The sequence below is a fragment of the Cydia splendana genome, chromosome 12 (assembly GCF_910591565.1).
Source record: "Cydia splendana chromosome 12, ilCydSple1.2, whole genome shotgun sequence".
NCBI lineage: Eukaryota > Metazoa > Arthropoda > Insecta > Lepidoptera > Tortricidae > Cydia > Cydia splendana.
The window spans coordinates 12,089,418-12,102,115 of record NC_085971.1 but is presented as its reverse complement, the minus strand read 5'-3'; the positions used below and the strand labels follow the sequence as shown (position 1 = coordinate 12,102,115).

At 41.8% G+C, this 12,698-nt stretch overlaps 1 protein-coding gene across 1 annotated transcript; it reads right to left on the bottom strand.

Moving 5' to 3' along the window:
* Window positions 1-694: 694 nt before the first annotated feature.
* LOC134795485 (ribonucleases P/MRP protein subunit POP1) lies at window positions 695-4,114 on the bottom strand. Its single transcript, XM_063767336.1, has 4 exons — window positions 2,557-4,114; window positions 1,854-2,215; window positions 1,358-1,639; window positions 695-1,007 (listed from the first exon to the last, which is right to left on the bottom strand). Exons 1-4 carry the CDS (start codon window positions 3,941-3,943, stop codon window positions 708-710), a joined length of 2,331 nt encoding a protein of 776 aa, XP_063623406.1. The 5' UTR covers window positions 3,944-4,114; the 3' UTR covers window positions 695-707.
* Between the last annotated feature and the right edge of the window lie 8,584 nt (window positions 4,115-12,698).

The window sequence follows — 12,698 nt, the reverse complement described above, 5'->3', positions numbered from 1 at the left end:
GTTTATGATGTTGGCCCAATGAATAATCCAAGTTAGTGACCTCGAGCGCCGAACGCAACTTTGTCAAAAATCCAATAAACCGCATTTTTTTTAGATTTGGGCTATTATAACCCTAAAGTACTAGTTTTTGATAGTAACTTCCTAGGGCGTTTTTAAAGTAGACTAAATTTGCTACAATAAGACACTAGAATTGTGTCTGTACATCTAATATTTTCCGAGATAAAGCCTTTCAAAATGTATACCTTTTTCGAACTTGTATTCGTAGGCTAAGTAAGTGCAGTGAGTATACACTTTTGTCTCAGGCGATGCCGGTTGGCACAGGTTGGCACAATTGTTTCTAAGGTCAATCAAAGCTGATTTGGCCCGGTAGCCACAAGATCGTACCGCCCCCTTTATACATACTGTGCCTTAAACTGTTTTTTGACAAGTTTTCACAGACAATAAAATATGACATTGATGCATCAAGGCGAAAATCGAACTTTAGTTATCTGCCTCTTTATCGCTCGAATGTGCAAGAGTGATAAAGAGATTAGATAATTAAATTTCGATTTTCTTGTTTCGCGGTAGGCCATATGATTGACGTGACGTGTGATGTGTCAATGTGGTTTGTTTACTGTATGTGCCACAAAGGTGCCACCTACGCAGAGCTTTGCCTAATATTCCCTATTGACACTAAAAAAATAAAAATAAAAGATTATTCAGTTAATTCATGGCACTGTAACTTGTAATGATCCCAATCTATATTTCCTGGATGTTATGTTTCGGACCAGAATTTGGTTTTGTCCAGTCTTGAGGAGCGCACTTAGAGCGTTATATGCAACGAATCCAACACCGCAACTCTGGGCTTCTGAGAAACTGAATCCTCCTTGAGATATAAATCCTACGATTTCCCTTGCTGTGGAATGTCGAACGGTTTTTATACCGGAGGGCACCCATAGTTCTCTCATCATTTTTACATAGTTCGATGGCTCCTTTTGGGCGCTCGTTTTTCGTTCAACAATACCGTTCTGAAAAAAAAAAACCAATTAAAATTTGTTAACCTTTTGAACGCAACAGACTGCAATTGACTTCAACGCAAAATCGTGACAACGACGCCAAAGATGGCATTTGACGTCGATTTTTAGGTTGGCATTATTTATTCACAAAAGTAAATTTTACCCCCGTGGCGTCAGTGGCACGGCAAATGGATGCGCCGTTTGGCGTTCATAAGGTTAAATTTGAATTCTTTATATCATGGTGACACATTAAATTAATAAATGTGGAGACATTTCTATTTGGTCTGTGTAGGTCTTTGATTAGCCGCAATATAAGTCTACCAAGATGTTTTACAACTCTATATTGTGTTTAAAAAACTTACTGTTGTTGTTGTTTTATGCTTCTTTAGTTTGATGTTCCTTCTCCTCAGGCGTTTCATATCTGTTATGTGTGTTACCCGTTTCTCTTTTCTTAGTTTTTCGTTGGGGTCTTCATGGTGGGGTTCGAATAACGTTTTGATCGTTTTGTCGTCTCCGGGCAGTGGTAGACATAGATGGGCGCGCCTTTTGAGAGTACCCTTGCCTTTTATTTTAATGTACACAGCCACCAAGCATGACTCGGATTTGTCCATTTGAGGGAGAGCTTTTTTATTCATCACACAATTCTGTAAATGAAACAAATTGATGACATAATTTTTATTTGAAATATAATAAGGCATATACATATCTTTAGTTGAAGTTTGTGCTTTTACAGCTGATGTAGATGGCGCAGTATACCGTACATTATGCGGTGCAGTATAGCCCCATCTATCTCAGCTGACAAACAAAGGAATACAATTACTTAGAATTATTTTTCTACTATAACTGCATAGAAATTACCTGTACTTGATCCAAAAGTTTCCTATCCCGCAAAATAAAGAAGTCATCCACTGAATTTGACGTCCAATCTTTCAACAAGATCCTCCACGGGCAAAGGAAAGGGCTGTTAACGCCTAATTTGGCGTAATTAACTCTCTTACTAGGAGGTAGTTTGAAATAGCTTTCTTTTAACTCCAGTTCTATTCTTTTCTCCTCAGCTTTGCCTGCTTCAGAATCTGGAGGTATGTGGTGTTCACCCATTTCAAACGCTAAGCTCTCAGTTTCTCGGAGGCCACCAGACCTTGCTCCGAACATGATGAATGTTTGCCAGAATTGCAGGCTGTAGCCAGAGGGCATAATTATATCCCATCCACATCCATAACCTGAAATGTATAATAGTTATTTGTTTTAAACATTTAAAAGGGGGCAAAGTTGATGTTTAACCACTAATAATGATACCCAAACAAGCAAGAGTTCCTTATGAGATAAAAATCTTGAGTGTTACAAACTATGCTACTGAGTACAATACAATTTTATTCACCACATCAATGCGAGTAAAACTAAAATACTAACTGAGGAAAATACATTACAAATCAAATCCAAGTGCTACTTAATATTTATGATTCAAAATCATCATTTAAAAAATCAATTCTACCAGCCAACTGACAGTATTGTACCCATACAATTTCATTATAGGTACTATGATGAAGGTCTACATACTTACCAAGTTTCTTAATACTAGGCTCTTGTGAGCCTGGCCTCTGCACTAGCACAACAGGAACACTTTGCAGAGCAGGATCGTTCGCATTCACCTCTCCTGGCACCAACTGAGTCTTCGTAATGTGAGCTATGAACTGCCCATTGGTCAACCTGTTCTTCTTGATAACATAATGTATACTTGTATCCCATAAGGGTGATATTGCTGCTTCATTTGGTATGTCAAGCAAGGATTGTGCAAGTATTGGCTCTGTGTTTTCATATTTAGCCTTTGTGCGGTGTGTAGGTCGACTTAGGCGTGGATCTTTGACAACTAAGCCCACTACTGTTTTTGGTGGCAACTGAGATGGTGAGCTAGCCTTACTGATCTCTTGCCAGTAGTCATGCTTTTCTTTTAAATAGAAATCATATTTTTCTTTAAGGAGTGCTTGCCATTCCGAGGTATCATGCTCATTTACACATTTGAGACTGTAAGTCAATATTGCATGGCTGTTGGGTCCTGTCAATCGGAATCTGTTAAATATGCCCGGTAACACTTTGAATTTAATATTTTCTGTAAATTTATTTGTGGTTTTTCTTTTTTTTATTGTTACATCATGCTCATCTGTACTTGTAGCACTTAACATGTTTGTTAAAGCTGATTCTACTTGTTTTGTCTGAGATGGATGGACAAATAGCCACAGGACCTTATTTTGATTATCAGCGGGGAGCCAAATAAAGGTCACCTTTCCAATGTAACCAAATGGATAAGAGTTGACTTCATATAGATGCATAGTACCTTCTCTCTTGCCAGTTACATAAGCTTGAGCACAGATGCCAAGTCCACAGACACAACTGGTCAATGACGAAAACATTTCTTTTATTAACGCTACTGGTCCTGTAACTTGTATTGGAGTAAGGTATGAGACATCTTGTAGTAGACAGTGAGCAGAGGTGGCCCTGTAACACATTCTGAATGCTTTGTCACAGGGCGCGAGGGCCAGCCGGTGCCCCCAGCGCTCAACCATGTGGAATCTTTTAGCATGCCATATATGTGTTTCTAACCAAACATTTCGCTTCTGCCGTCGATTATACTCATCTAAGAGATTTCCCGGCCGTCTGCGATATTTTCTAGACGGCCTCTTTTGTTTAGGGGGTAGACCACTCTTTTTTAACTGCTCTAAATGTCCCTCACGTAATTTTCTGGGTAATCTCTTGCAGTTGTGGCTCATGACTCGCCGGCGCATGTGAACGGGCAGTGTTTGAAAGATGAGCTTAGTTTTACTTGGGCGCAGAATGCTTTCAGTCATAGCAGCTATTTCTATGCTTCTAGATGTAGCAAATTTCAAACTATTTGCTGAAAAAGGTAGTTCCTCCGTGCCGCCCAAGGCAGCATCGAATTCTGCCGCGGCCATTCTAGCTTATGATACCTATTTCTGTGCACAATTACTATATACACATTGATAAACAGAAGCAATTCTACAACACAAAGTATCCTTATTGTGTTTATAAATTAACTTAAAAAGTTTTCAGATACATCACTTCAATATAACCTACAAAACTTTCATACTGCTGTTACTGTCACTGTCAGCGCGACGTGAACATGACAATGACATATAATATCTGAAGCCAAGATCCAAATCGAACTTGTGTCTGTGTTGTGGACAATCAAATTGTCAATTTGATCAGAAATTTAATTAGCGTCAATCTCTTCTAGAGTTAGGGCTCATACGCACGAGCGCTTCTACAACGCGCGTTAAAAAAGCGTTTGCATGACACAAATGGATACATGTGTATTTATTCACACGATGGCGGTGGCGCTTTTTATCAAGCGTTGTTGGATTTTCGAACTTTAAGAGCGCTCTTACAAGAAAAGTCGAAATAATGCAAAATTGATGATACTAGTCGACGAAATTCAGGACTTTGCGCTCATTATTAGAAACAATGAGTACTTGTTCCAGTAAAAGCGTCTTCTTATCTTTATAAATATCGTTGTAAATATTAGAAAAAGGACTTATTAAATTAGTAATGATTTTTTTTCTGATGGTCGTTTCCGAAAAACCCCGTGAAGCACTGAATGGCGAGCTCTTATTTGGAAATGTTGAGAATTTTACTCTGCTAAACCTGGCTATTTTGTGTTACTAATACCCTGTACTTTAGGCATATCAAACTATATTTTTCCTACATACCTTTGAGAAAGAGAAAATCAAAGTAAAACGAACTCGATTTTCTCTCCGAAACAAGTGTCAATTCCTACGAAAATCTACTTAATATCGAAGTCATTTTCATACTCAAGCAATCTGCAACGTTTGCTTATGCTGTTGGTATACATTAGTGTTTATGAAATTCTACTATAATTTTTTGGCAATTTTTTGAAAACTACTCTATATTACCGATGACGCGCGCTGCGCCAGCTCAGTGCCGCGGCAGAGCTTGTAGAGGCAGGACGTGTGTCGGTCGGCTCCGCACATTTTCAACGGCGACGACGAGGTTTTTTATCATTGTGTGCGGCGGGCGCCGTGTAAAACGCTATACTGTGTGCGTGTAAACCGCAACGAGAGACTTTGATCCTAGCACTGTTTTTATAGTATTATAATTTATAATGGTACAGTTTAATAAACTACCGGACAGGATTAAAAATATTTGAAAGGACCTGACATTCTATATGTATTTATTTGACTCAAGATAGTACTCAGGGTCTGATGATGGAGCCGGAAGGTGGTCACCGGTACCAATCAACCATGCAACTAAACCACTTCGTGTTTAGGCTCGTTTTATTCATCTCAACAAGATCTTTGACACAAGATAGTACTCAGGGTCTGATGATGGAGCCGGAAGGTGGTCACCGGTACCAATCAACCATGCAACTAAACCACTTCGTGTTTGGGCTCGTTTGATTCGGCTCAACAAGATCTTTGACTTAAGATAGTACTCAGGGTCTAATGATGGAGCCGGAAGGTGGTCACCAGTACCAATCAACAATGCAACTAAACCACTTCGTGTTTAGGCTCGTTTTATTCGTCTCAACAAGATCTTTGACTTAAGATAGTACTCAGGGTCTGATGATGGAGCCGGAAGGTGGTCACCGGTACCAATCAACCATGCAACTAAACCACTTCGTGTTTGGGCTCGTTTGATTCGTCTCAACAAGATCTTTGGCACAAGATAATACTCTGGGTCTGATGATGGAGCCGGAAGGTGGTCACCGGTACCAATTAACCATGCAACTAAACCACTTCGTGTTTAGGCTAGTTTGATTCGTCTCAACAAGATCTTTGACACAAGATAGTACTCAGGGTCTGATGATGGAGCCGGCAGGTGGTCACCGGTACCAATCAACCATGCCACTAAACCACTTCGTGTTTAGGCTCGTTTTATTCGTTTCTATAAGATCTTTGACACAAGATAGTACTCAGGGTCTGATGTTGGAGCCGGAAGGTGGTCACCGGTACCAATCAACCATGCAACTAAACCACTTCGTGTTTAGGCTCGTTTGATTCGTCTCAACAAGACCTTGGACACAAGATAGTACTCAGGATCTGATGATGGAGCTGGAAGGTGGCCACGGGTACCAGTCTACCATGTAACTGAACCACTTCGTGTTTGGGCTCGTTTGATTTGTCGCAACAAGATCTTTGACACAAGGTAGTACTGAGGGTCTGATGATGGATCCGGAAGGTGGTGACCGGTACCAATCAACCATGCAACTAAACCACTTCGTGTTTGGCTTCGTTCGATTCGTCGCAACAAGATCTTTGACACAAGTTAGTACTCAGGGTCTGATGATGGAGCTGGACTGTGGCCACGGGTACCAGTCTACCATGTAACTGAACCACTTCGTGTTTGGGCTCGTTTGATTTGTCGCAACAAGATCTTTGACACAAGGTAGTACTGAGGGTATGATGATGGATCCGGAAGGTGGTCACCGGTACCAATCAACCATGCAACTACACCACTTCGTGTTTGGCTTCGTTCGATTCGTCGCAACAAGATCTTTGACACAAGTTAGTACTCAGGGTCTGATGATGGAGCTGGACTGTGGCCACGGGTACCAGTCTACCATGTAACTGAACCACTTCGTGTTTGGGCTCGTTTGATTCGTCGCAATGAGATGTTTGACACAAGATACTACTCAGGGTCTGATGATGGAGCTGATGATGATAGACAGGTACCCGTCGCCACCTTCGCGCTCCATCATCAGACCCTGAGTACTACCTTGTGTCAAAGATCTTGTTGAGATGAATAAAACGTGCCTAAACACGAAGTGGTTTAGTTGCATGGTTGATTGGTACCGGTGACCACCTTCCGGCTCCAACATCAGACCCTGAGTACTATCTTGTGTCAAAGATCTTATAGAAACGAATAAAACGAGCCTAAACACGAAGTGGTTTAGTGGCATGGTTGATTGGTACCGGTGACCACCTGCCGGCTCCATCATCAAACCCTGAGTACTATCTTGTGTCAAAGATCTTGTTGAGACGAATCAAACGAGCCTAAACACGAAGTGGTTTAGTTGCATGGTTGATTGGTACCGGTGACCACCTTCCGGCTCCATCATCAGACCCTGAGTATTATCTTGTGCCAAAGATCTTGTTGAGACGAATCAAACGAGCCCAAACACGAAGTTGTTTAGTTACATGATAGACTGGTACCCGTGGCCACCTTCCAGCTCCATCATCAGACCCTGTGTATCTTCAGTGTCAAATATCTTGTTGAGACTAATCAAACGAGCCTAATCATGTTACTACATGGTTGATTGGTATCCGTGACCACCTTAATCATCATCAGATCCTCAGTACCAGTTCGTTTTTAAACCCTCGTTGATACAAACTTTACAACCTATAGGTACCAAATGCAATGACGAAACATGTAAATAAGCGAGTAGGTACCTATAATTTCTTTCGAGTAATATACCTTCATAAGTACGAGTATGGGGCTATTCATAAATTACGTCGTTTCAAATGGGAGGAGTGGGGGGGGGGGGGGTCTGGACATCGGATGATGGTAACATGACGTAGGAGGAAACAGATTCATCCGAAGCTTGATTTTTGGATGATTTGAGGGGTGGGGGGGGTCAAAAATCGTCAAAAATAGATGACGTAATTTATGAACAGCCCCTATGTACATTTGCACTGCATTTAGTATTTTCGTACTTACCAAATAACAGTTTTAGAACTTTAAAAGTTAAGTACAGTTAGTGTTGTTATGGTTGATTTCAATATGCTTCGCGAAGGATCAAGAATGTTTAATCCATCATTGTAGTGCGAGTGTGGTAGAAGGGATCGGCATACTGAGCTCGCACGGCCTGCCGCAGCGCGTAAAATACCTAAACTCGCTCAACGCCGAAATGTAATAGCGCTCTTAAATCGAATGTAGTGTGTGGACGCTTTTTTAACGCGCGTTGTAAAAGCGCTCGTTAGTAGGAGGCATTATTAGACCAAGAAAAGTCTGCAGAGATCTTAACAGCACACGCAGTGCCAGTGTTAGTGCCATAATTTCATAGAAGTTTGACGTTTAAAATAACACCTGCACTGCGTGTGCTGTCAAAACCTCTGCAGACTTTTCATGGTGTAACTCATGTCTAACTTCACTCTAACTCTAGAATTACCAATTTTCGATTACTTAATGGTGGAGTTGAGTGCTCGAAATTAAAAAAATACGCGCATAGCGTCACAATCTGTCCCCCTAAGGTCTGGCCAGACGGGATGATCTAATTGTCAATTTTATGTGACCACACGTAGATGTAGTGCATAATTATTTTCCATCGTATTGCATCTCGCGAGTCTCGCGCATCTCGAGTTTCCGTACATTCTGTAAATAGCGTTAAGGCAAGGCCAAACAGCCGGCGCGACGCGATGCCTGTTCAAACAGGGCGCGCGCGGATCGCGCCGGCCTCACGCTCTCAACACGCCCTCATCGCGCGCGCGAACGCGGCGCGGCCGCGCGGGAACGCGGCGCACCGCTCGCTGCCTAACGTCCGATCCGACTGATGTGACCTTGCGCGACGCGGCGGGCCGCCGCGTCCGCGCGGCGCAGCGCTGCGCACGCGCCGCGTGGACGCAAGGGGCCGCGCGGCGCGGGGCGCGACAGAAGCGGGGCGTGATACCGGCGGGACGCAGTCTGTTTGACGTCGGTAACCTGTTAGCATGTGCCGCGGTCGCGCGGCGCGGACGCGGCGCTGCGTCGCGGCGGCTGTTTGGCCAGGCCTTTATTGTTTTGGTGCACGTTAACTTCTCTTCTCTATCCTTATTTGTGTAAATTTCCTTTCCTTTTCGTTCTTGGTGGCGACGTGGCCCTTTCGGCCACGACACGACACCAATCTTCTCACAAAAAAAGCAGTCGCTGGTCACTATGTCGACCAAACTGTGTCATCTTCCTCGCGTTGTCCCGGCATTTTGCCACGGCTCATGGGAGCCTTGGGGTCCGCTTGACAACTAACCCAAGAATTGGCGTAGGCACTAGTTTTTACGAAAGCGACTGCCATCTGACCTTCCAACCCACAGGGTAAACTAGGCCATAAATATTGGGATTAGTTCGGTTTCCTCACGATGTTTTCGTTCACCGAAATCGACTGGTAAATATCAAATGATATTTCGTACATAAGTTCCGAAAAACTCATTGGTACGAGTCGGGGTTTGAACCCGCGACCTCCAGATTGAAAGTCGCACGCTCTTACCGCTAGGGGGCTATTCATAAATTACGTCATTTCAAATTAGGGGGGGGGGGTCTGGACATCGGATGACGGTAGCATGAAGTAGGAGGAAATGGGGTCATTTGAAGCATGATTTTTGGATGATTATAGGGGGGGGGGGGGGGGTCAAAAATCGCCAAAAATCGATGACGTAATTTATGGACAGCCCCTAGGCTACCAGCGCTCTTTCCCGTAGCGCTGACTAGACGCTCAAAAGACGCTAGTGTGGGGTGAACCTCAAAATACAGCGCAATGAAATAGTCATCCCGGTGCCCCTCACAAATACCTGTATTGAGGAGCTACAAAAATACCCCGTAGATAAAAGGTTATACACTATTTTTTCCCGGACAGTTCCTGTAAACGCCCGATTATCAAAACACTCTTTTATAAATTATCCTGTAGAGAAGCCTTTCAAATCTAAGATGTGCAAGTGTAACCCTTTTTACAATGTAAGTAAGTATCATTAACATCCTATACGTTAGATCTTATATCTTAAGCCCCCTCCAGACTACGCGCGTGAATCGCGGGCGAAGCCGCGAACGCGAGTGTGGAGTCGATTTCGTAGGTCTGCATTCAGGACTCCACACTCGCGTTCGCGGCTTTGCGCCGCGATTTGCGCACGAGTGTGGAGGAGGCTTTATACCACACAAGTAGGGCTACCGCCAATACCGAAAATCGTCAATTGCGGGCATTTTTCTCTGTCACTCTAATTACGCCTTCATTGGAGTAAAAGAGTAAGATCCCCGCAATTTGCGAATTTCGGTTTTCGCGGTAGCCCCTCAGAATAGTCGGTACAGTCAGTCAGTTGAGAAGGGTAGATTCTTTTGACGCGTAGTTTGATCCGCTACTTTTGATGTTGTCTGTACAACAACTTTCTAAAACACCTTTTCGACAAACACTTTTTGAATTATATGAAATTTGACACGAAAACTACGAAAAGAGATGAATCCTTGCCTGCCAGTGCAAGATGTATGTTAGGTACCTAGGTATTTTTTACCATATTAGTGTCCGTAGTTAGGTAAATGTGGTAAAGTCTGTGCAGAAAGAGAAAAGTCGTGGAATATATGGGACCCAATACATTCCACGCTGATTCCACGACTCTTCTCTATCAGACTTTACTACAGTTGGGCGAAGCTATGTGCAAATTCGTAGTTGAATCCGAAATAAATTAATTGATTTTTTTTTCGTTAGTTTTTCATCGATAAGCGCAGACATGGTGAGTTTATAATTGGCATAATTACTGCGCTGAGACCTAATCCGTGACAGTTATAAAAAGTTAAAGTTTTCTGTCTCAACAATATTTAGGTACCTATAATGCTTTTAGTTCTTATTGGCTAACATCGATATTAGATTACCTTATCAAATGTGACGCCTTGTTTTGAGTATATTTTGTGCAAATGAGTGAATAAACTATTTTTAATTATTTGGTATTACCGATGGCTCGATGTCGCGAAAGCAGATATGAGTAGGGTAGTATATACGGGACTGTCACCGTATTTAAGTATCACGTATTTTTACTGGTCCCGTTTTTGTCCCGTATTTTGTCGACCGCGGTCTGGCCTAGTGGGTAGTGACTAGTGACCCTGCCTATGAAGAGTATGAAACCGATGGTCCCGGGTTCGAATCCTGGTAAGGGCATTTATTTGTATGGTGATACAGATATTTGTTCCTGCGTCATGGTTGTTTTCTAATTGACCGAAGCGAAGCGAAGGTCTACGTTTTGACTCGGGCGTTTTGCTTTTGTATGTCCGGATGTTCTCCTCTACAGGTCGCAATTCTTAACCGATTCTCTTGAAATTTTGTAACCGAATTCTATGAACCGATATTTTTTTTTTGTCGAGCCGGTTTTTGAAAATTTATCAAAATGGAAAAGTTGTGATAGCTCGCGCTTATACAAATAGTCGTATCGGTATCATAAGAGTGTATTCTTTTTGAGACATGTTTACAGATTAAATGTCAAAAAATTCAGAAAATTTATTTCGCTGGTTTTGGAGGTATTAAGATATTTAGTTTTGTATGTCCGGATGTTCTCCTCTACAGGTCGCAATTCTTAACCGATTCTCGTGAATTTTTTTAACCGAATTCTATGAACCGATATTTTTTTTTTGTCGAGCCGGTTTTTGAAAATTTTTCAAAATGGAAAAGTTGTGATAGCTCGCGCTTATACAAATAGTTGTATCGGTATCATAAGAGTGTATTATTTTTGAGACATGTTTACAGATTAAATGTCCAAAAATTCAGAAAATTTATTTCGCTGGTTTTGGAGGTATTAAGATATTTAATTTTGTATGTCCGGATGTTCTCCTCTACAGGTCGCAATTCTTAACCGATTCTCGTGAAATTTTGTAACCGAATTCTATGATTCGATAAAAAAATTTTTTCGAGCCAGTTTTTGAAAATTTTTCAAAATGGAAATGTTGTGATAGCTCGCGCTTAAACAAATAGTCGTATCGGTATTATAAGAGTGTATTCTTTTTAAGACATGTTTACAGATTAAATGGCCAAAAATTCAGAAATTTTATTTCGCTGGTTTTGGAGGTATTAATCAATCAATCAATCATATTTATATTTTGCAAACGTTCGATTTTTTTGTTTGCACGGAAGGTCAGGGTTCGATCCCCAGTAATTACATATATGCTGGGATATAAGTTTTTGTATCTTTTTACACTTAAATTTCATATCAATTGTTGGTTTTTATTTTATAATTAAAAGAAAGTATTTTTTATTTATCAAGCGCGGGCTAAACGTACTGTAAGCGTTCGATAGATAAGATTTTAATTGTCAAATTAGATTCTCTTAATTCTTCTAAACAACGGCGCCACACATTTACTCAGTTTTAAGCTCTGGCGCGAGGTCTACAGCTCACAGAGCCACTAATATGTACCTAGCTCCAAACCGGCCAGCAAACGGTGATCGGCCAGGTTGGAGAGCAATCCAAGTTAAAGCGACTTATGGCAGTCACGACCCTCAGCCATGATACCAGCAACCAGATACACCTCCCCCCTCGGTGGCCCCCTCTAGAATACCACTGTCCCTTATCAGTTCCGACTAATTATGGCAACCCTAGATATGAGCGTAAAGGGGCTTACACGAGACGACGCCCAGGATCGCGCAAAGTGGAGGAAAGCAAGTAGGAAAGCGGAGTCTGGCAAAGGCCGGGATAATGCTAGATAGAAGAAGATTTGGTTCTGTGATCTGTCGGTCTGTGTGCCTACCGTAGTTTTTTCATGAAAATATGTCGTTAACATGTTTTACAAACCTATTGTGCTTATAACTAACGCTAAAATGCATGTTTCGTAATAAATAATGTTAATATGACACCGTGGTGGCCTTGGAAACGAATGATTTTCTGAAAAAAAAAATCTTACTTGACTTATGCGTTCACTGCTTGACTTACGTACAGAATTAAATAAATTCGTTGCGCGAAAATTCACTAATCAATTGATTAATGCATCAACAACAAATGAGAAGTCATCTCA

What these genes read in the sequence shown, in the direction of transcription:
- LOC134795485 (XM_063767336.1), bottom strand. Translation starts at nt 3,943, where the DNA reads ATGGCCGCGGCAGAATTCGATGCTGCCTTGGGCGGCACGGAGGAACTA. An exon ending in GCCTAGTATTAAGAAACTTG is followed by an intron (nt 2,216 to 2,556) that starts GTAAGTATGTAG and finishes TATACATTTCAG; the next exon opens with GTTATGGATGTGGATGGGAT. An exon ending in AACTTTTGGATCAAGTACAG is followed by an intron (nt 1,640 to 1,853) that starts GTAATTTCTATG and finishes TTTCATTTACAG; the next exon opens with AATTGTGTGATGAATAAAAA.